Raw genomic sequence first — 24182 nt, 5'->3', positions numbered from 1 at the left:
AAATAGGACCAGATATGTCGGCAAAGAGATTTTGTTTGTGTCACACCTTTAATTGTTTAAATATAGCGTAAGAAGGGACTTAAATTCGTTAAGTGAAACTTGCAAAATGAAACTAAGTGAAACAAAATCCCTCATAAAACCATCTCCTTGCCGATTTACTATTCTTTCATTATTCATTTATCCTTCATTAAACTGAAGATAATAAGACTGGTTATAGTAAACATATTTAAACTGAAGTAGAGAGCGAGATTAGCTTGTAGTGTGAAGTGTGTGCATGTTCACGTGAAGGTGAGTCAGATTCTGCAGGCAGTCAGAAAATTCTATAACACCGGTCTAGATTTCATTCATGGCTGAGAACTTTCCAGAATTGTTTCCCTTCTCATTTTATTTAACTGTGAACTGTGTCTTCCACCTTTTTGTTCATCATTTAGTTTATGCACCATGTCTTTCAGTAATGTGACTGAAGTGATGTAAAGCTCCTGGTATTGCCATGTACCAAACCTTTCAAAAGCCGACCCCCCAAACCAATTATCTGCACCTTTTCTCTCCACTTCAAAACACGTGTAGATTTCGACCCCCAATTGTGACAGACAACTTCACTGACCAATAAGAATGCAGGGATTTCTCTCTTTTTTTTTGACGGGTCATGGTTTAATACAACCAATCAGACATCAGTAAAGGCCGGCCCAGGCTGTGTAGGCGTGTCCTGCGCTGCCAAATAAGTCCAGCCTGAATTACTGCAACTTCTCCAACTTCAGGAAAAGTTGCGTAGTCCACGCAGTGCTTTTCATAGCACTTCAGTCCTCTCACATTAAAACCATTCACTTCTACTTATTCTACCATACTTTGCTATATTATGCATAACAGTCATGTTACCCATCTGCTCCTCTGTCTTCTTTACATCGGATTGACAGGTAAGTACTGATTGGGAACTCTTTACGCACGAGCCCTATGCTTTGTGTGTGTTTCTCTCAGATATAGGTCAGCTAAAGTCATCCATTTCCTCAGTTGAAGAACTGATTTTTTTGTAGTAAAGATCAGGTTTAGGCAATCGACGGTAGTTTCCTCCTGTATGGTTGCAAAATTCCCTCCGACAGTGTACTACACTATAAAGAGCGATCTCTGCAGTAATGAATGGCACACCGTTTCTAATAGTCGCGGGCTGCAGACTTTTGCAAGCCACAAGTTGAACTCTTAAGTTTTATGTGGCTTTAAGAGTCATGGAGCATTAGCAGACTGTTCAGCCAGTTCACCGAGTCAGGATAGGAGGCTGTTTTTGCTCATTGGCCGCTGTTTAATGGAAACTGTGTCTTCCAGCAGCCCAGTCTGAGCTGGACACAGATGAAGTGGTTCCCAGGTTGGTCTCCGGACTGGAGGCGCAGCTGTCCCCCGATCACACTGTGCTCACACTGCGGCGCCGCGGTCAGCGCTCCCTGGACGCCGCGGATGGCGGACACTCTGACCCGGATAACATAATTCTGTCACTGCCTGCTTTTGGAAGGAACCTGTACTTAAATCTGACGCGGGACAGCTCATTTCTTTCGGGGGATTTTATGGTGGAGGAGAGGCGCAAGGACCAGAGCGCAGCGATGAGTCGGCTATCCATGAAGCAGCTCTGCTTTTACTCCGGCTCCATCCTCAACCACACGGACTCTTTGGCATCACTGAGCACCTGCGGCGGCCTGGTAAACCCATCTTCACTTTTCTGCTCTTCGTTATATGTTTCATGTCATATCAAGCACTTGAGATACAGCATTGGTTGGATTATAGTTTGGCAGCAACTTGGTTGTAGACTTTAAATGTTAGGCAGCCACCCTGCTGAAGTGCCTTTCAGCAAGGTTGTTTGGCCCTGTCTGCTCAGTCAGTGTAGTTAATCTCTTAGAGTTGCAATGATTTGTCGATTAATCACCTACAGATAAGCAATCTCCAACTATTTTGATAATCAATCATTTGAGTCACTTTTTAAGAAAAAAAAAGGCAAAATTCGCTAGCCCCAGCTCGTCAAATATTTTCTGGTTTAGTTAGTCTAATATGATAGTAAACTGAAATTTCCTTTGGTTGTGGATTTGTTGGTTGGGACAAATGAAGACATTTGATAAAGCAACTTTAGGGAAAATAAAATGGGTAAACTGGATTAAACCAGTTTAATGACAGAAAAAAGTTCCCAAAAACCCATTTAAAAAGAGGTTGAACATCAGTTAAGTGTAGCGTGTTTTAGCAAGACTCATGATCTCCAAGTCTGCTGTTCTGTAGCTAACCCTGAACTATGACCTCCCTGTGTGTGAATTAAAGAAAATATGAATCTCCCCACTGTGAGCAATGAAGTTACACATGAGCTGAGAAATTTAAATAATGCTCTTATGTAAATCAACTGTGCAGATAGGGGTTCATATTCTTTCTCTTTGACTCTTCATCAGAAACAGGCTTGAAGCCAGCTCTTATAGTAGAGTGTGCTCCATTGTTTCCTCTAAATATCCTCAGTGACATTTTAAACATTCAGCTCACCCACAGTAAGTGAGCAGATTATTGTTCAGCTGTGTACAGACACTGTGAGACACATGGTGGGTTAATATGGAATAATATCACCAGCAGCTGCAGCAGTTGAACCTGTAATCTCTGTGTGTCCAGACCATGGAGTGTCAGGATGGGGGGCTGAGGGGTGTTCTGAGTGTCCTTAGTAAAATTAGAGATCGGATGTGTCTCAAAATACTAATACAAGAAGTACAAACTATGTATCTATGTTGACAGTGACCTATTGTGGCAGAAAAATGTGCTTTGGAACAATCATGCTAATATCAAATGTAAAACATTCATGAAAAAGCTGGTTAAGTTTTTTTTTTTTAAAGTATTAAATTTAGGGGGCGGCTGTGGGTCAGAGGTAGAGCGGGGCGTCCACTAATGGGAATATCGGCGGTTCAATCCCTCCAGTCCATATGTCGAAGTGTCCTTGGGCAAGATACTGAACCCCAAATTGCACCCGAAGGCTGTGCCATCAGTGTGTGAATGAGCATTAAAAACGCCTCCTGACGAGCAGGTTGGCACCTTGCATAGGAGCCTCCACCATCAGTGTATGAATGTGTGTGTGAATGGATGAATGTTGGCATGTAGTGTAAAGCGCTTTAAGTGGTTGAAAGACTAGAAAGGCTCTATATAAATGCAGTCCATTCACCATGTACCATATTTTCTGAGTGGTCCCATGAGTCATGACACCACTGTTAAGTCCACAGTTTCTATACTTGTCATTAGCTGTGAACAATCTTATCCTGCAGGCCTGCACTTTTTAAAGGTAATTCAGGTTTACTACAACTTCCGTCAGATTTTTGTGGTTTTTGGTCATTTTTATCAGTAATGATAACATTGTATTCACCAGTAGAGCCGATGCACCATGTACACGTAATATCAACTGAAATGTTAAAGGTGCTAACATCATATTTTTAATCTGATGTTACACAAGAATAATTAAAAGTGCAGGAAGAAAGTTACAGGTGAAAAGTGTGGTAAAGACTGTAGTATATGTAAAATGCTTTTGTAGTACAGTTCTTTGAAAAATAGTTTTTGGACAACCATAGATGTCTACCGCACAGAGGAATAAGATATATTGGACTTTGATACACACACAATACTTGTAAGTAGGATGAGTTAATTGTTGATTTGGCTCTGCACATGAAATTTGTTGAGAATAAGAAAAATATAGAAAATCACCAGCCTTATCCTTTTAATATTGCTTACAGTGATAACAATAAATTAAATTCAACATGTTTGTGACTGTAGAGTGTTGTTTAATAACTACTTGCACATGAAATTATTCCTTTAACCTCAGTTTTGGCATTTCTTTCCTTAGAACATCCAAATGCAGCACAAAAGTCTGGTATTCTTACTCTATTAGAGGACCAGACCAATATTCCGGCAGCTTACTTATCCCACAGCCTGGCATGCAGCATCTATGGAAGCAGCTGAGCTGTCATTATTCAGCCGTCTACTAGTCGCCGCAGTTAGGAAGGTTGTTGTGCTCCGGTTCATGACGTAAAATGGCTTGTTGAAAACTAGCTGATACTGATTTATCTCTTGGTCTTCTCATATAATCTCTAATCTTGCTTTTAATTTGACAAGTTTACATTATTAATTTCTAGTTGACATTGTGGGTGTATGCGATGTGGTATTGCGTGTAGCTTTGTATTTTGTATAATGCGTCCTGTGTGTTTTTTGCTTTGTACTGTTTGTTATTGTGCTGTTATATGTTTTATAACATATAACAGTATGAGACCATTGTCCTTGATTGTAATGACACTGTGACCATAATGAAGAGTGAGAACGCAAAACTTCACTATGACATCAGATATGCCTGCTTTGAACAAAACTTTCCACAAAACACGAAGAAGGATCACAAAACTGAACCAGCTGAAGCTGTGATATCAAGACTCCAGCAGAATAATTGTAAAATCAAACACTTTCAACAGTTAATGCAGTGAAGAATTCAATTCAATTCAGTTCAATTCAGTTTTATTTATATAGCGCCAAATCACAACAAAAGTCATCTCAGGGCACTTTTCACATAGAGCAGGTCAAGACCGTACTCTTTAATTTACAGTTCCAACAATTCCCCCATGAGCAGCACTTGGTGACAGCGGTAAGGAAAAACTCCCCTTTAACGGGAAGAAATCTCAAGCAGAACCCGGCTCTAGGTGGGCAGCCATCTGCTTTGACTGGCTGGGTTGAGAGAAAAAGAAAGTGGGGGGGGGGGGGGGGGGGGGGGGGGGGGGGGGGCAAGAGAAACAGAACAACAACAACAACAACATTAGATACATGACTAGCAACAACAAACAGTAGTAACAGCTGGAGAAGGACATCCCCATGGTCATGAGCCAGAGCCTGGTCCCTGGGGTTTCGTGCGGATGAGAAAGCACAAAGAACTCTGGGGAAGAAGTCAAGTTAGTAACATTCAGTAATGGTAAATGAATGCATACAGATGGAGAGGAGGAGAGAGGAGCTCAGTGCATCAAGGGATGTCCCCCAGCAGTCTAGGCCTATAGCAGCATAACTAAGGGCTGGTCCAAGGCGAGCTTGGTCGGCCCTAACTATAAGCTTTATCAAAAAGGAAAGTTTAAAGCCTACTCTTAAATGTAGAGAGGGTGTCTGCCCCCGCACTGAATCTGGAAGATGGTTCCACAGGTGAGGAGCCTGATAGCTGAAGGCTCTGCCTCCCATTCTACTTTCGGTGACTGTAGGAACCACCAGTAAGCCTGCATTTTGGGAGCACAGTGCTCTAGTGGGGTAATAGGGTACTATGAGCTCTTCAAGATATGATGGTGCCTGACCATTAAGGGCTTTGTAGGTGAGGAGAAGGATTTTAAATTCAATTTGGGATTTTACAGGAGGCCAATGCAGAGAAGCTAAGATGGGAGAAATATGATCTCTTTTTCTAGTTTTTGTCAGTACACATGCTGCTGCATTCTGGACCAGCTGGAGAGTCTTTAGAGACTTTTTAGGGCAGCCTGATGATTATGAATTGCAATAATCCAGCCTGGAAGTAACAAATGAATGGAATATTTTTTCTGCATGTTTTTGAGAAAGCATGTGCCTGATTTTTGCAATATTATGTGAGTGAAAAAAAGGCAGTCCTTGAAAATTGTTTTATGTGAGAGTTAAAGGACATATCCTGATCAAAAATAACTCCCAGATTCCTTACAGTGGTGCTGGAGGCCAGGGTAATGCCATCTAGAGTAGCTTTATCATTAGATAATGCATTTCTATGGTGTTTAGGAGCAAGCACAATGACTTCAGTTTTGTCTGAGTTAAGTAGCAGAAAATTGCAGGTCATCCAGGTCTTTATGTCCTTAAAGCATGCTTGGAGTTTAGTTAACTGATTGGTCTCATCTGGCTTCATTGATAAATATATCTGGGTATCATCTGCATAGCAATGAAAATTGATGGAGTGTTTCCGAATAATATTACCTAAAGGAAGCATACACAAGGTGAATAGTATTGGTCCAAGTACAGAACCTTGTGGAACTCCGTGTCTAACGTTTGCCTTCATGGAGGATACATCGTTAACATGTACAAACTGAAATCGATCTGATAAATAGGACTTAAACCAGCTTAATGCAGTTGTCAATTAAATTTTCCAGTCTCTGTAATAGGATTTGATGATCAATTGTGTCGAATGTGGCACTAAGATCTAACAGGACAAGTATAGAGACAAATCCTTTGTCTGATGCAGTTAGGAAGTCATTATTACTTTCACCAGTGCTGTCTCTGTGCTATGATGCGCTCTAAATCCTGACTGAAAATCCTCAAATAAACTATTGTTATGCAGAAAGTCACATAACTGACCAGCAACTGCTTTCTCAAGGATCTTAGAAGGAAATGGAAGGTTAGATATGGATCTATAGTTGGCTAAGACACCTGAATCAAGAGTAGGCTTCTTAAGAGGTTTAATTACAGCTACTTCAAAGGACTGTGGTACATAGCCTGTTACTAAAGACAGATTGATCATATCTAGTAAAGAAGCGCTAACTAAGGGTAAGGCTTCCTTAAGCAACCTAGTTGGGATGGGGTCTAAGAGACAGGTTGAAGGTTTAGCTGAACAAATCATTGATGTTAGCTCAGAAAAATCGACTGGAGAAAAACAGTCCAAATATATGTCAGGATTTACAGCTGTTTCTAAGGTTCCTGTATTTGGGGAGAAATCGGTGCCTGTTAAGGGCAGGAGGTGGTTAATTTTGTCCCTAATAGTTCGAATTTTATCATTAAAGAAGCTCATGAAGTCATTACTACTAAGAGCTATAGGAATACATGGATCAGTAGAATTATGATTTTTTGTCAGCCTGGCCAAAGTGCTGAAAAGGAACCTAGGGCTGTTTTTATTCTCTTCTATTAATGCTGAGTAATAGGCGGCTCTGGCATTACAGAGGGCCTTGTGTACGTTTTAAGACTATCTTGCCAGACTAAGCGAGATTCTTTCACTTTGGTGGAATGCCAAATCCTTTCCAATTTTCGGGATATTTGCTTTAATTTGCGGGTTTGGGAGTTATACCATGGAGTTAACCTTTTATGTTTTGTTATTTTTCTTTTGAAAGGGGCGATGGAGTCGAGTGTTATTCGCAATGAGCCTGCAGCACTATCAACCAGATTATTAATTTGGGAGGGACTGAAATTAACGTAGGAGTCCTCTGTAGTCCCTCTAGTGAAGACATTTTTATCTTATGGCGTATAATCCAGTAATAGGAATTCAAAAGTTATCAAGTAGTGGTCTGATAAAATAGGATTTTGTGGACAAACTATCAAATGTTCAATTTCGATGGTCAGTCAGCACAAGATTGAGGTTATGGTTATGACAGTGAGTGGGTTTATTTACACACTGAGAGAAGCCAATTGAGTCTAATAATGAGATAAATGCAGTGCTAAGACTATCATTATCAATGTTCACATGAATATTGAAATCGCCTACTGTAATTACTTTATCTGTACTAAGGGCTAAGTTTGATAAAACTCTGAGACTGAGTACAGACCAGGAGGACAGTACACTATAACAAATAGAATTGGCTGTAAGGTTTTCCAGGTTGGGTGAGAGATATTAAGAACAAGGCTTTCGAATGAGTTATGATTAAATTTTGGTCTAGGGTTGATTATTAGGCTTGAATTGATGATGGCTGCAACTCCTCCTCCTCAGCCAGTATCTCGAGGAATGTGAGTATTAATATGACTGGGAGGACTGGATTAATTTAGGCTGACATGTTCTTCATGACACAGCCAGGTTTCAGTAAGACGAAATAAATCCATATGATGATCTTAGGTTAGATCATTTACTAATACGGCTTTAGATGATAGTGATCTAATGTTTAAGAGTCCACATTTAATTCTCCTATTTTATTGTACAATTGCAGATGTGGTGTTAATTTGTTTTATATTTTTTTTATCAACGACTCCTCTTTTATTTATTTTAGATTTAATTGATTTAAGTGGTTGGGGGACAGACACAGGCTCTATGTGGTTTTGGGTGGGTAACTGCTCTAATGGTAGCACAGAGAAGTGTGTAGGACTGCAGCTCTGCCTCCTGGTCTCAACTCTGGGTTGTCATGAAGAACTCATACTGCAGCAGACTCATATTAAACACTTACAGCAGTGTCTGCCTGACCATTGCACCTTTTTAGGCTCAAGTTTAAGGACTTTGTTACACAACAAAGATGTGATGTCTCCCATTAATACAGAAATGCTGCTACAGAGTTCTGGAGCTTTTGTAATGAAATATCATTTCTGGACCTGTGATGTGGTGGAAATGTATTAAGTGGACCTCTAAGACTTGTATTTGAGTACCCCTGCTGTAGTTGGTCATAGAATTCAGTAAATCAACAGTTGAAGTCTTTCCTGGGATTTAGTCTTAGTCATAAGGGCTCTGTGGGGTGCCATGTGTTTATTTAGGATTTGCATGCACGCACGCGCACACACACATGCACAATCACACACTATAAATGTGATTTTAAGTCTGACTAGGGGTGTGATCATGCTGTCTGTATTTTTCCAGACTTCACACATTCAGGCACACACTGGTGTGTCATGAATACACACAGCAAGTACCCCAGATTCCTTTAAACTAGGAGTGAAGCTATTGCTGGCTGTGAGCCAGGACAGACTTTTAACCTTTTTATTATCATTCTGTTGATTTTTCATTCTTCTTTTCATTCTTCTTCTCTAGACAGACAGGATGTTGTTATGTTGACATGAAGATGTTTTTAATGTGATGACCATTCATTGGAACTAACTAGGTCAGGCTCAGTGACACCTGAAGTGGGAAAAGCCAGTCTCTCCCATACACAAACATACCTGACCACACATGTATAATGGCTTGCCTGTTTGACATGGATCTCCATATGCTATATTTAACAATGTCCACTTGCAGTCACTGTCCTTAACCTTGCAAGTCAGGCTACATCAGTGCACACACACTCTTACAGTCACTGTTTATTCTCAAGGTCGTACAGTGACACTGCTAATCAGATTTATTTGAATCAGCAGCTCGTGTTTGGCTGAGGTTCACGTAAAACACAGCCCCTCAACATCTTGTCTGTGTACGGGTAAAGTTTTCTGACGATTGTATCTGCAAAGCAGCTGAAATGGGATGACAGAAGATAAATTTGGATTGTATTAGTGCTTCTAACATGGCATCTCTGAAGGCAGCAGGAAAGTTTGAAAATGAAACGGAAACAATATATGAATAAATAGAGGGACAGTCATCATCATCCGTAGATGCTATCACAGTCGTTATATAGTATTTTCTCATGCATTTTGTACTTCGTATTTCTTCTTGTCAAACAAATAGTATTTGTATGCAGTTTTAAACTGATGTTCCTCTATGAAGGGCATGCCCTAGCCAGTGTCATAATCCTGGTTGCCTAGCAAAGTAGTGGTGACAACATGTTTTTTCCACAGTCTGTGCAGCAGGGATGTACCATTGCTCTATAGCATCACACTACATCTACCAGCTACACAGCTGGGTGTTGTCACAAGAAGCTAATACAGACCACACTTGAGCACACCCAGCTGTGATGTTGGCTGTGGTCAGGGCAACAATGCTTTTTTTGATACAAGCTCTACTATGGATTTATTCCTTGTAAATTGTAATCCTTTAGATTTTAGCCAAAAAAAAATCACTTTGTTTTAATAAAGAAAAAAATACAACACTGATCATATTTCATGCTGTAAGTAGTTCTGCAGGACACAGTAAAGTTGGTTTTCTTGCTGAGGTGTGCAGCCTATCACCTGCAGCTCTTGACCGAATGGCTCATTGTAGCTGTTCACAACTGTTCCACTACTCCCTGACATATTTAAAACTGATCAGCCGTCAAAAATGACTTAAATTACTCTTGTTTATAGATGTGTTCCTGGTGAACGATAGCTGTCATCATTAACCTCAGTGAGAAATACACTGCATATACCATGGCTGCTTCACAACAAAGCTACCTTCTGTCTCACCAGTTGAATGCTTTAAATGTGAACTAGCAGCAGTAGGAAATGTTGGGTTATCATTAGCAGTAACTTAATACAGCTCTGATGAACAGGAAAACAGTGAGGCTGATATCAATGAGATAAATTTACAAACAATAATGCTGGATTACAGGCAGAATAGTTTCCTGTCAATTCCTTGCATGTAAATAGGTCATTTGCATCCATTGTGGGAATGGCGGACTCTGCCACAATGAAACAATTAAATCTCATATGTAAAGAGGTAATTACTGAATGGCTATTGCTGAAACAATGCCAACCATAGTTTCAAAATAGGGTTTGATTTCATTAAAATATTAAGAATTATTACTTTAAAGAACTAACAGTGTGTTCACATATACAGATAAAAAGAGGCAAGCTCTCTCTTCTCTCACAAGCCTGAAGCTGAGTCTTTATTAGCAAATCAAAAGTCAGCAGTGAATTCTGACCATTAAAGAGGCCTGGCAATTTAAACATTTCCCTTTTTAAAATTTGTAAGTTGTGTTTTTTACCAAGTTGACACCAAGTCCTTTAAAAGCATATATCTAATAATGCTTTGTGGAAGACCTGCCTACCACTGTCTTGTTTCTTATTCTTCTCGGATTTTAAGAGGCCAGAACATCAGATTTTAATGTTTTTGTTTTTGTGTTAAATCAAGTCAAGGAGCAAAGTCAAATCCTTGTAGGAATCAAAACCAAGTCAAGATCCAAGTCTTCAAGTCTTAAGACTCATCCAGCAAGCTATTCACCAATCCACCCAGTACTTTTTTCTAGAATTAAGCTAGTGCTTAAGCCTTGTAACCCCACTATGAGAACAGCAGTTCAGAAGCAATTTCAACATCCTTGCAGTTATGTTGTAGGTCGGCATGGTTGCTGTCCATCTTTCTCCACCGTACACTTCTAAAAATAGCATCTTAAAGCCATGTTTGTAAAATTTTCTCCATTCAATTCCAGCAGAAGATCTCATCATATTATGTAATAACATCATATAATAGCTCAACATAATTGTTGTGACGACTCTAACTGACATTCGCAAAGTAAATGCCTTTACAGTTCTTGACTCATATCCTCTGCCACGGATGAAAGATTGCCTTAATAACTTGGGTACCGCCAAGTATGTCATCAAATTAGACTTGCTCAAAGGATATTAGCAAGTACCTGACTGACCGTGCCTCCAAAATCTCTGCATTCGTAACCCCAGACCACTTCTTGCAATATGCAGTTATGGCTTTTGGCATGTGCAACGCACCGGCTACCTTTCACAGTTTTGACAGAGCTGACTAACTGTAACATATATTTAGATGATCTGATTATGTATACCACCACTTGGGAGGAACACACAAAAATCCTTGAAAAAGTGCTCACTTGGCTCGCGGAAGTGTCGTTCACGTTAAACTCGGCGAAATGTGAGTTTGGGAAAGTCACTGTCACCTATTTAGGGAGAAAGGTGGGTGAAGGGCAGGTACACCTGTAGAAGTCAAAGTCTCCACTATAACAGAGTGTCCCATTCCTTCCACAAGAAAAGCCCTTCGCAGGTTTCTAGGCATGGTAAGTTATTACAGGAGCTTCTGTCGTAACTTTTCTACTGTTGTCCTTCCACTAAGAACTCTACTCAGCCCAAAGGCAGATTTCGTGTGGACCTCTGAGTGTCAACATGCCTTTTGAAAGTGTGAAGTCTCTCTTAAGTCACGCCCCTGTACTTGCCACTCCCGATCTCTCCAGACCTTTTAAATTGGAGGTGGATGCCAGCGCTGAGGGAGCTGATGCTGTGCTACTGCAGGAGGACGCGGACGAGGTTGACCACCCAGTATGTTATTTTTCACGTAAGTTCAATAAGCACCAAGTCCAATACGCCACAGTTGAAAAAGAAACCCTTGCTTTGCTGTTGGCACTCCAACATTTTGAAGTATATGTTGGGTCCAGTCCCTTGCCTGTTGTAGTCTTCACAGATCATAACCTCCTTGTCTTTCTGTCCCGCATATACAATCACAACCAGTGACTCGTGGTGGGCTCTGATTGTGCAAGATTACAACTTAGATATCTGTCACAAAAAGGGTTCAGAAAACGTGTTGGCAGATGCTTTGTCCAGAGTGTAGGTTACCAACCTATGTGATTTGGTAAGTTGAACCAAAAACCAGTTGGTTTATGTCTTAAGGGGAGGGGTGTTACAGCTGCCACAAACCCCTGCCTTGTGTGTGTCTGTGTGCAGTCTTTTTCTTCATGTCAAGCAGTCTCCAGTCATCCAGGCTCCTCCCACTTCCCAGCTGGTATTGGTGAGGGTCCTGATTGGAGTGGCCCCTGCTCAAGCCAGCCCTCCAATCTCAAGGCTTCAATCCGTGGGCCGAACTGATAAATGTCTAGCCAGCCTGCCAGTTGGGGCAGCGGGGATTCAGGGAGCAGCTCGCTATGGTGACTCTTATTGTTGTGTAATAGCTGTTGTGAGACTAGTATGAAGCACCCACTTTTTAACTGTGCTTCTCGTGAATGTTGAAGTCAGGTGCACTGGATCTAATATGAGGCACTCGCTTGTTGTTTGGGCACTGGGCCAGGGGTAGTTATAAGTATCACTGATTGCTCGCGTGCACACATTAGTTGTTTTTTTTGTTAGCTTCATCAGGAGCCAGGGTGCTGTTCTTATTGTGTTTATTTTATAAGCCACTGAAAACTAGGCCTAGAGAGTGAGGTGTTAGTTTTGTTGTTTTCTTTGTGTAAGTAAGTTTAGCTCGGATTTAGGAGTCCTCTTTTGGTTATATTGTTTTTTTTTATTTGAACAGCACCCGCCAGCCCCTCTCCCTCAGTTAGTTGCTTGCCTTTTGTGTATGTGATTTCTGTGAACCACCGGCCCTCCTAGCAATAAATAACTGTTTAACCAAACAACATTCTGGTTTTATGTTGCTTCCCTTTCCCCTAGTGAGCTGGGTTGTAACAATTGTTCAATTGAATGTGATAATAAACAGAAAGTTTTGGAAAGAGCATTAATACTAATGTTTGGACTTCCTCACAGTAGTGATCTAACTTACAGAAACAATTTCGTACTGTAACACTTGAGAAATGAAATCAAACTCTTGGAGCTGAGGATGGAGTGATTTTTAAATCAACTCAGATCCCTCCAAGCACAGCTTTCTGTATGGATGTGATATACCTCTCTCTCCAGCTAATGCCTATGAATAGTATCAATGTCCCCATGTTTTTGGAGCTGTACAAATGCTTTAAGCCATCTTCCAGTCCACATTATGCTGGCGAACAGTATTTGTTAGTCCTGGGGCTCAGCCAGGAGCTGAATGTCTGCACAAATGCTGGAACAGACTGAGAGGTGCTCTATTTTATGGCATACCAGACTTTAGTCAGAGCTGGTATGTTCATAGTGGCTGCTTGTGGCTGCTGTTTGTGTATTGTGTTGTGTGTATTTCCTGTTAGCCTCTACTGTTGTTGATGCTATACCGATAAAGAAGTTTATTATCTGAGCAATGTCTCCATGGTTTTTTTTAAAATTCCAGTCCCAGTACCTGGTCAAAGTTCTGTTGTAGAGAATTGGGAAACCATTGTCTGTGACTATCAGCTTTTCCACTATTTTCTTTGAAAATCTTTGACGGAATAGAAAACAGCTCTGTGCTTCTGTTTCATGAAGGAATCAAAACAAGCTGATTGGTTTTTACTCCCACTCATCAGAGACATTTATATAAAGTTGCTGGGTGCCTTTTCAGTCTGTGAGTGTAATGATGGCCGATGTCAGATGAATGGATTTCTGTTCTGTCTTGGTTCTGTTCAGTCGGTGTGTGTGAGTCCATCTGTGTTTCTTGTGTTGCCAGGGTGCAGAGGCCTCATAAGTGTGTGATGCAGAGTGTGCAGAATGATTGATTTGACTTTACTTTAACATTAGAGCTCATATAAGAATCTCTTATTCTTACCAGACTGCCTTGATTTCAGGAAGAATGAACACCTCACTTGCCCAGCAACACAGATTTTCTTTGTTCTCTATGTAAAAACTCCCAAGTCCTCCAAAATAAATTGCAAAATATGTCATTGGTCCATACACTCCAAAACGACACATACAAACATTTTCTGATCAGACACCCCTATCAGCATGATGACATAATTTGTCTGTGCCTTCTAAAACTGTTACAAATCACTGTTGACATAAAGTCTGGTTAGGTTTAGGCCAACAAAATGAGTACTTTTTCAAGGTCTTGAAAACATTGTATCTTTGGTTAAATGGGACCTATTTATGCTCATTTACAGCTCTATATTTTTATTCTGAGACTCCACTAGAGCAGCTTTGCATGATTCACAGTTCAAAACTTTCTTTCAGTTCTTAATTTATCTTATACTGGCCCTTTATGCCTCCCCTCAGTTCAGCCTCTGTCTCTAACAGGCAGTTTTAGCTCCTGTTTCTTTAAGACCCCCCCTCCCAATAAGCCCACTCTATTCTGATCAACCAGCTTTCCGGAAGCCTGCCGAGGGGCAGCCATATCCGAGTCATGTTAAGTTACTGCCAATGCAAACCCAACATTTCCTGCTTTACTGCTTCAAATTAAAAGCTTTTAAATGACTAAATAATGTGGGACTTTTATTGTGAAGAATTTACAGGGAATGAAACATGTTTCATTTCACCACCGAATTAGTGGAGCTTTGTATTGAGCCGATGTCGGCTCGGGCTGAAAGTAGGGTAAGTCCAGGTCAGTTCATCACACTTTTGGACTGCATCGTCATAGATATTAATGAAACTCGGCATGCTGATTTGGTCATATAAGAAACCTGTGGAGCCACGATTGCATCTTTCTCGGATCACTATTAAAGGAGATGTGGGCAAACGAAGTTTGAACTAATCAGTGTGCGTCTGTTACTTTGACTTGCCATATCTCCCTTGATATAAGTCATAGAGAAATGGTTCTCATATCATTTTAAAGCTCTTTTCCAGCTCTATATTTTACTTTACAATATTAACCCAAAAAATGAAAGGTAACAGTGTTATGAATGATTATAATCTTGAAAGTTGAATTGTAAAAAAAAAAAAAAAATTAAAATGGATCAAATTTTCACCAAAGTTAGGTTATAATGTCTTGGTCTTTGGTTATTGAGTTGTTGCTGAAATGTCATGACTTATCTGAAGTGGCATCACATCACTAATTCCTTACAATGTTGTTGAAAAGCAGTTATTGATCATTGAATGGTCAGGCACATGCAAAATTACAATGCACTACTTTCTTGATGGGCTCACAGGCCACTGGATAGTGTGCTCAAAGAAATACATCATGGGTGGAATGATGAAGATAAATGTTAATTCAGTTCAATTGCAGTACTCTCACCTTACTGTTTGAATGATGAAGTGGTAATGAAGTTAGGAAGCAGTGGCTACACTCTCAATTTGTGCTCCTTCAGAGCCTTTGAGGCAGCAATTGTGTCTTTGATTGACATTGTGTACATCCGTCCTGTTGCCATCACAGGTTCAACTACCAGTAGCACATCCTGGTGGTCCATCACAAGTGTATCAGGGCGATATGGGAATGTGTACGATGGAGATGGTCCATGAGGATGCAGAAAGTTCAATCTCAACTCTCCAGTGCTGGGCATTGTCTCTTCAACACATCCCAGCCACCACTCATTATCATACGCAACCACAACGTAACCTTTGATGCTCACAAAGTCAAGTGATTCCTTAGGTGAGAATACCCTTTCAATCCTGCTTTCTGAGCACACTGAAAAGGGTCTGACATCCGCTTTGTCAGCTGACAATGGCTGAAATTACATAGCTTTCGTCCTGACAAAGTGGATGTCAGACCCTTTTCAGTGTACAGGGAAAGCAGAATCGAAAGAGTGTGCTCACTCATCTTCTGTCTGACGCAAATCTGGACTTTCTCTGTCTGATTGAAACATGGTTGAACCAAACAACTCCTGCGAGTGTGTTCACGGTGCCCAAATACCAATGTTTTAGAAGAGACAGACCTGATGGAAGAGGAGGAAGGGTGCTTTTTTTTTGAGAGGCAACATCAAATGTGAACATGTTGTTTACAATGTGGGTACATGTTAGAATATGTTCAGATAAAAATAATGTCATGACAATGTCATGAGGGGCGGCTGTGGCTCAGGAGGTAGAGCGGGTCGTCCACTAATCGGAAGATCGGCGGTTCGATTCCTGGCTCCTCCAGTCCACATGCCGATGTGTCCTTGGGCAAGATACTTAACCCCAAAATTGCTCCTGATGGCTGTGCCATCAGTGTATGAATGTGTGTGAATGCTTAGCTTCCTCTGATGGGCAGGTTGGGACCTTGCATGGTAGCCCCTGTACCCATTCAGCGTATGAATGTGTGTGAATGGGTGAATGTGATTCGTAGTGTAAAAAGCGCTTTGAGTGGTTGGAAGACTAGAAAGGCGCTATACAAGTACAGTCCATTTACCATTTACAACAAATGTCTTTTTAACATCATAGGTGTCTAAAGGCCCCCTTCTGCAGATGACACTTTCTGTGATCAACTCATAGAAGTCTTGAAAGAGTGCAATTTCAACAAATAATTATTACTTATGGGTGATTTTAATGTGAACTGGGAGGATAAATCTAAGAGAAAAAAACTGAAAATGATCACAGAGAAATTCCAACTAGAACAACTAGTAAAAGGCCCAACTAGGATTGCAAAATGCTCCAGTACACAAATTGATCTAATATTTACTAACAAATCAGAAAGAATAACAAAAACTTATAATTTAATCACTGGCTTATCAGATCATAACCTAACGCTATGTGTGAGAAAACTGACTAAAAATAGATTTAGGACTACAGCAACTAAGACAATGATCCTTCAATGCATACCCAGAGCTAAGCAAGAAGAATTTGCCAGTGAAATTAACAGCTTGAACTGGGACAATGTACTGTCCTCTGATGATCTGGACTATGACTGTGATACTTTTATTCAAAGAATCAACTTTGTGAGGGAAAGATTTAATGTGAGGATACAGATCAATTTTAAAAATAAAAACTATTTACCATGGTTTAATGAAAATTTGTGGAAATTAATGAGATCTAGAGATGCTGCACTAAGGAAGGCAATTACAACTAGAAGAGACACTGCCATGCTGATTCATAAAGGTTTAAGGAACAAAGTCATCCAAGAGCTAAGAGAAGCTAAATCTCACTTTTATCTCAGTATATTGAATGAGGCTCTTGAGTCTGTATATGAGTTAGGAAAAAACTTACGAAAAGGAAACTGGATATTGCTCCTATGAATGCTACAGACTAGGTTTTTGAGCTGGTAGAGACTAATGAGTTACAAGTAAACAAAATCATCAGCTCCTTAAAAAGCTCTAAAAGTAGAGATGCTTTCTGTTCCATAAAGGTCAGTGTTAGGTCCCCTATTATTTAGCCTATATATTAATGATCTCTCTCAACAGTATCATAGTAGAACTGCAAATGTATGCAGATGACACTGTTGTGTACACACATGTGAAAACAGCTGAGTTAGCTGCTGCTAAGCTAACAATTGCATTGGAAAGGATCACACAGTACATTCAAAACCAAATTGAAAAATCTGCTATAAACTACTCAGTTCTGCAACTGCTGACTCCAAATTTCATCTCATTGTCTTCTCATGAATGCATATAATCTTGCTTTTAATTTGACAAGCTTACATTAGTCATTTCTAGTTGACATTGTGAGTGTATGTGATATGCTATTGTGTGTAGCTTTGTATTTTGTTTTGTGTCATATGTGTTTTTTGCTTTGTACTATTTGTTATTGTGCTTGTTTATGTTTTAATTGTGACCTGCTTAAGGGACTGCAGATTAAAATTAGGTATAAGCTAACTCTAGTACAGTACATCAAATGGTAACATTTATGTTTAACACTGTACATGGTCCCAATAAATACATAAATAGATAAATACTTAAAGAATCACTCGACTTTGTGAGCATCAAAGGTTACATTACGGTTACATATGATAATGAGTGGTGGCTGGGATGTGTTGAAGAGACAGTGCCCAGCACTGGAGAGTTGAGATTGAACTTTCTGCATCCTCATGGACCATCTCCATCGTACACATTCCCATATCGCCCTGATACACTTGTGATGGACCACCAGGATGTGCTACTGGTAGTTGAACCTGTGATGGCAACAGGACGGATGTACACAATGTCAAACAAAGACACAATTGCTGCCTCAAAGACTCTGAAGGAGCACAAATTGAGAGTGTAGCCACTGCTTCCTAACTTCATTACCACCTCAACATTCAAACAGTAAGGTAAGAGTATTTTTGCAGTTAAATTAAATTAAAATTTATCTTCAGATTCATGATTCCAGATGTTGTCTTTCTTTGAGCACACAATCCAGTGGCCTGGGAGCCCATCAAGAAAGTAGTGCATTGTAATTTTGCATGTGCCTGACCATGCGCTGATCAGTTACTGCTGTTCATCAATATCATAAGGAATTAGTGATGTGATGCCGCTTTAGATAAGTAATGGCATCTCAGCAATGACTCAAAATCCAAAGACTAAACTTTCTGGAGGTGTTGATGACATTCTAACCTAACTTCGGTGAAAATTTTACCCATTTTAAAAAATAGCTTTTTTTAAAATTCAACTTTCAAGATTATAATCACTCATAATACTGTTACCTTTCATTTTGGGGTTAACATGGTAGAGAGTTAAATATAGAGCTGGAAAAGAGCTTTAAAACAATATGAGAACCATTTCTCTATGACTTATATCAAGGGAGATATGGCAAGTCAAAGTCACAGAGGCATGCTGATTAGTTCAAACTTTGTTTGCCCACATCTCCCTTCATAGCGATCTGAGACACATATGATTTCACTTCCACGGATTTCTTAAATCAGCATGCCAAGTTTCATTAATATCTATGATGGTATGGTCCAAAAGTGTGATGAATTGACCCAGACTTACCCAGTAGAAAAAATAGCTGGAAATCAAGTATGCAGGGCAGTCTAAAGCCAGTGCTTTCTACTCACATGGATCACTTTTGCATACGTTTACCTCATTATTTGACACTTGTTTAATATGAACATCCGATATTGTCACACTATGACTGAAAATAAGGAAAAGCCTAATAGGTCCCCTTTAAAATGATATCTCATTGTCATTGAGTGCAATCATAATTATGTGGTTAAAAGAGTACTCCACCAATTTAGCATTGCACTACTATAACAGAAGAATCAAAATTGATACAACAAAACCAGATACCATCTATTCTTTGCATCCTTTTTCCTTGTTAAAACCTGGTGCCTACATTACCCACAATGCAACTTTGTTGACCTGTCTATCCACCCCAACTAGACTTTGTGGCTGTCTAATAACGTCACCTGATTTCCCCCCTTTGCTACAGCGCTAGAGGGCTTCTGTCACTTGAATGTAAACAGATGTTGTTTTTGGACAGTTGCATAATCATTACTGATTCTGGGGACAAAAGTCTCAAACGCCACACTGATGAGTGATTTTTTTATTTATTTATTTTATTAGTTTATGTAACAGGGACCATACATATTAACACTGTTACATACAGGTAAGCAATGCAACAGATGTCATGAATACAGGCCGTCTAGCTGAAGCTAATTTTCCCTGGTTAGTCTGTTAAAACTAGATTTAAAACATGTGTCACCATTGGTTAACATGCATCAACTCTTCAGAGAAGCACTGCTTTTTCAGCACACCCCAACTTTTGTATCTTCTGACTCTATGGTATGGCACATTCAGTTCCTGCCTGGATGTGGACAGGGTGTTGTACTTTAGACTCTTTGTCAGAGATCATGACATTTATGTCTCTGTTCATACATTTGAGAAGTTTGGCATACTAAACAGGTGCTGTTTGAACGCTTATTAACTAATTACACATTATCTCTCTCTGCAGAAACATTTGGTATATGTGTGTTTTAGTTGCGATTTAATATAGACATAAAATAAGATGATAATGATATTCACCCTGGCATCTGTACCTACACTCAGGATTCATATTATCACTTGAAGCAAGTGATAACCAATCCTATCCACTTGTAATAAATACAGTATGACATGTGTTTTTAGGATTGGGTTGTATGGATTAATATGACCTATAGGGGCTGCTAGTGGATCTTTTAGACTCTAAGGCCATAGAGCTAAGGGAATCTTTCCTTGCTGTTGTTGCCAAGTGCTTGCTTATAGGGGAATGTTGGGTCTGTGTAAATTAAAGAGTATGGTCTAGACCTGCTCTATATGAAATGTGCCCTGAGATAACTTCTGTTATGATTTGGCATTATAGAAATAAAACTGACTTGACTTGACTAGACACACCAGATGTGGAATGAGAAGAAGAGAACACGCCTGATAGTGCTGACTCACCAGAAGCATGCACTCTGACTGCCACCCTCCAGCACATTTTCTTTTGACCTACTTAGAAAGTTTCAGTTCATAACAGGACTCAGGACTGGACAGAAACAACAACTACAGCAATGTGGCAGTCAATATGATCACCTGTAGACAGAGTATTTTTTGTTGTGCTTTGTTAAGTATTCACCTCACTTTCTAAAATTCTTTTTATAATCCTACTAAATCTGTGAAACAGTATGCCCTGACTGTCTATCCACCAAAATCCAGATGGGATGAGGGAGGAGTTGCTAAAAATGTTGATACCTAATCTGGATGGCCTTCAATTGTTACCATGCACTTAACAGTAATAAGCTATACAAGCAGCAGTGATTGTTCTGGGAAGTTTTTTGACCAGATTTTTGCCTTTTAGACCTACATATAGGCTGCTCTACCCTCTGACTGGTAGAGCATGTTGGGGCTGTGTGCAGCATGAGAGGAAGATCTAAAGATACTCCTCAGGGCTAAAATAAGTTCAACCACTTCCATGTCTCTTGGGTAAAATCTGCATTTTGATTGACTGATAATATTCTCCCAAAAAGATGCTAGAATTGGACAATAATCAAAGATAAGGCAGTATGAACTAAAGTAAATAAAGATGCAATCAGCAGATCATACAGCAGTATGAGGTCTCTGTCAAGGAAATGAAATGAGATTTTAAGTAGATAGTGCTTTAAAAGAATAGTATGACATTTTGGAAAATGCATTGTTAGCCTAGCTTAGCATCAAGACTGGAAGCTTGGGGGAAACAGCCAGCCTGTCCCTGTCTAAAGTTCAGACAAGTACCTTCCAACACCTCTTAAATTCACTCATCAACAGGCTTTATCTCCATTGCTTAACATGTACATAAATACAAAACAACAATTAGTGATTTTTGGTGGTACTTGCCACCACCCCCACCATCATTTTGCTTTTTTATATAGAAATAAAACCCATTTAGTTCATTATCACGTATCAGCTCCCGTGTTCATCAAATAAAAAAACACTAATTTGTCAAATACTAAGAATGTTATCAATACTTAGTCAGATGACGGATACTATAGTTATAAACTGAAAGTGTCTGCTCCATGACCATTTGCAGCAACAGCAGAGTCGCAGCACAGAGTAGCAGAGCAAGACGTCTGTCTTCCGTCCTGCTCTCTGGTGTAAACACACCAGCGACCAGCTGCTCTTATGTCTCAATGCTTGTTTTTGACAGGGACAAACAAGACACGGGAGCTCAGCTTGGGTCTTGAGGAGTAGTAGCATGTATTCACCAACAATTAGCCTAAACTGTACACACACTGTACTGTTCACAGCTGCTAACTTCATACTATCTGCTCTAGTCGCTGCAGTCTCACCGTCACACATACGCTCTCTCTCTCGACCACATACTCGCTAGCTATTCCTTGAAGGAGTTACACTACTTGTATAACACATATTAGTTTAGAAAACATCTTAAAATACTTTTGCACAAAGGGTTAAAAAAAGAGAAAATGGCTCAGTCGGCTGGAAAATAGTAAAAACTAAAATTCTGAAGCCAGGGCTTCAGTTTGAAAGTCTTATAAAACAGAAAGCGTGAATGTATGCAGTAGCAGCCATGGGATCAAAAAATGTGGTTTTAATGGCTTTCAATGAGACCTAAAAGGGCCCTAACATGCTGATAGTTAGTATTGTCTCTACACAGTGTATTATAGACTTACTGTAGGATCTGGGGTTGGATTTCCAAAATTGGATAAAAAATACACACCTTTGCCAAAAATCATGGCTACAACATCATCACAGCCAAAATAATTGAAAAATAAAACGTTAAAGGCCCTTTTGGTCCCTAGCGAGGCACAAGAGTTAAAAGGAATCCCTCAATGCTTAGGCCCGGTGGGGGGTCAACTCAGGCCAGGCGGGCCGCCAGGCTTGCAATACACTGGTGGAAACCCTGGTATTCCTTTTTAAAGGATATGGCTAGCAATTTTCTATATATTTGTCAGTGTTGACAATATCCTTTTAAGTATGGATTAAACAAATAAGATAAAACTTCCATGCTCCATGTTAAGTCAAGTCAAGTCAATTTTATTTGTATAGTACCTTTCATACACAATGGTAGTTCAAGGTGCTTACCATCAGCGTGACAGCAACAGCAAGATAAAATCATTTTAAACACACAATATGTAATTTCAGCTGCTAGGGGTCTCTCAATCAAAACAATAACAAAAGACGGAGTGTGAAGTAGCATGGGATCATGGGATTTGTTGTCTTCATTGTTAAACAACCAGCTTTTTCAGGTAAGGATTACTCCAATATTCATCGTTCAGGATGTTTTTACCAGGACCTGAATTATCCGCAGAGGTCTCCACCTCTCCAAAACAAAGCAACCTGGTGATTAAAACAGGTAAAAACATTTAATAAAGCAGTTTCACGTTAAAAAAATTCTCTGACGCTGTTCAGCAGGCACAGGACATCCAGTAGGGGCTGCTAGCCGAGCTGCTGCTGACGTTTGCTCAGCTTGTTTCTCTGCTAATTTATGATCCAGATGTCTGATGACTAAAATCCTTCATCTGGTTGAAAGATATAGTTAAAAACTAGCATGGTCTAAAAAATGTATCATAAAAATCTGGCCTAAAACTGAATAAAAATCAATTTATAACAGTTTCTGTTGAACAACCACAATGCTGATGTATGCATATACTCTTTAGACGTAGGTAGACGCCATTGTGGCAGACAGCCACAACGCCAATGTATTATCTTGTAGGTGTATACTCTTTGATAGACGCAATTGTAGTGGACAAACACAATGCCAATGCATGCATCTTGTGTGTGTATACTCTTTGGTTGAGGGGTATGACACTATTGACAGGTGACCAAATGGAACGGACCGTTACCTTGATTAAAATTACAGATTTCTCTGGGCTTGAAAATTGTTGGAAACATTTGGGATAATGTAAGTACAACTCAACAAAATATATAACATAGGTCTAGTTTGTCTGTTTTTAGAGATTTTAATGTGGAATAAGTATATATTATAGCTTTAAAACAAAGTTTAAAAAATAAAGAAATACAGCAAACCAAAACACATACTCTACTCTAGTCATGACTTGAGGAAACAAAGGTTTTAAGTTTTAATGTGGAAACAGTAGTGACTGATTTTGGGTAATCTGGAAGTTTGTTCCTGAGAGCAAGACCAAAGTAACTAAAAGCTTCCTCTGAAGACCTGGATCTTCATGACATGAGGGGTCTGGTTGGACACTAGTTAGTGAACAGGCCAGTAATACTGGGAAGCCAGACCATTAAGTGCTTTATAGACTATCAACAGAATCTGCCTTTGAGGACCAACTGCTAGTATTTCCATCTAATTATTATTCAGCTGTAAAACATTTCAGCATTCAGTCATTGATATTGTCAATATAGTTTACCGGCTTGCTTATGGGACATATTATCAGAGGACAGACAAACATACAACTGTGTGTCATCATTATATAGGTGATAGAATATAATGGATATAATATAAATGATATATTTTTTTGTCCAGTAACAAAAAGTATATAGTCACAAACTACAGAAAATAGCTTTAGGTTTCTTGTGTAACCCTGGCTCTCAGAGTAGTGCGAGTGAAGTAACATAATGTTCTACCTCAGAAACAAGGCAATGCTTCTATCTGCTGATAAATGTTGTTGTTAAGTGCACTAAAACTTTATTTTTATTAGTTTTATTTTTCATTCATACCCCCCCCTTTTTTTTTTTTTACAAAGTTGAATTTTTTGATCACCTAACGACATTTATTTAGTTAGTACAGACAGGCAGAGTGCAACTCTCTCTACTTAAGCAAACCAAGACAATGCAGTCAATAATAATAATAATTAGTGTTAATGTTAAATAAATGTTCATTAAAGTTAA

The 24182-nt window shown here is 39.5% G+C and overlaps 1 protein-coding gene across 8 annotated transcripts in view; it reads left to right on the top strand.

Annotated features, from left to right (window-relative positions):
• The first annotated feature begins 666 nt into the window (after positions 1-666).
• The window catches only part of adamts17 (ADAM metallopeptidase with thrombospondin type 1 motif, 17), a 414984-nt gene continuing 391468 nt past the window's right edge, over positions 667-24182 (top strand). For 2 of the 8 annotated variants that reach the window (XM_044371179.1, XM_044370411.1), the window contains exons 1-2: positions 682-914; positions 1318-1685. In XM_044371179.1, the coding sequence (XP_044227114.1) occupies positions 857-914; positions 1318-1685 (426 nt within the window). In that variant the 5' untranslated portion in view covers positions 682-856. Of the gene's footprint in view, positions 915-1317; positions 1686-24182 lie in introns of all 8 variants that reach the window. The other 6 variants (XM_044366717.1, XM_044366004.1, XM_044368901.1 and 3 more) reach the window with 6 other exon arrangements.

The sequence above is a fragment of the Thunnus albacares genome, chromosome 1, assembly GCF_914725855.1.
Source record: "Thunnus albacares chromosome 1, fThuAlb1.1, whole genome shotgun sequence".
Taxonomy (NCBI): domain Eukaryota; kingdom Metazoa; phylum Chordata; class Actinopteri; order Scombriformes; family Scombridae; genus Thunnus; species Thunnus albacares.
The sequence above is the reverse complement of the archived record's forward strand: the minus strand, read 5'-3'. Positions and strand labels throughout refer to the sequence as shown.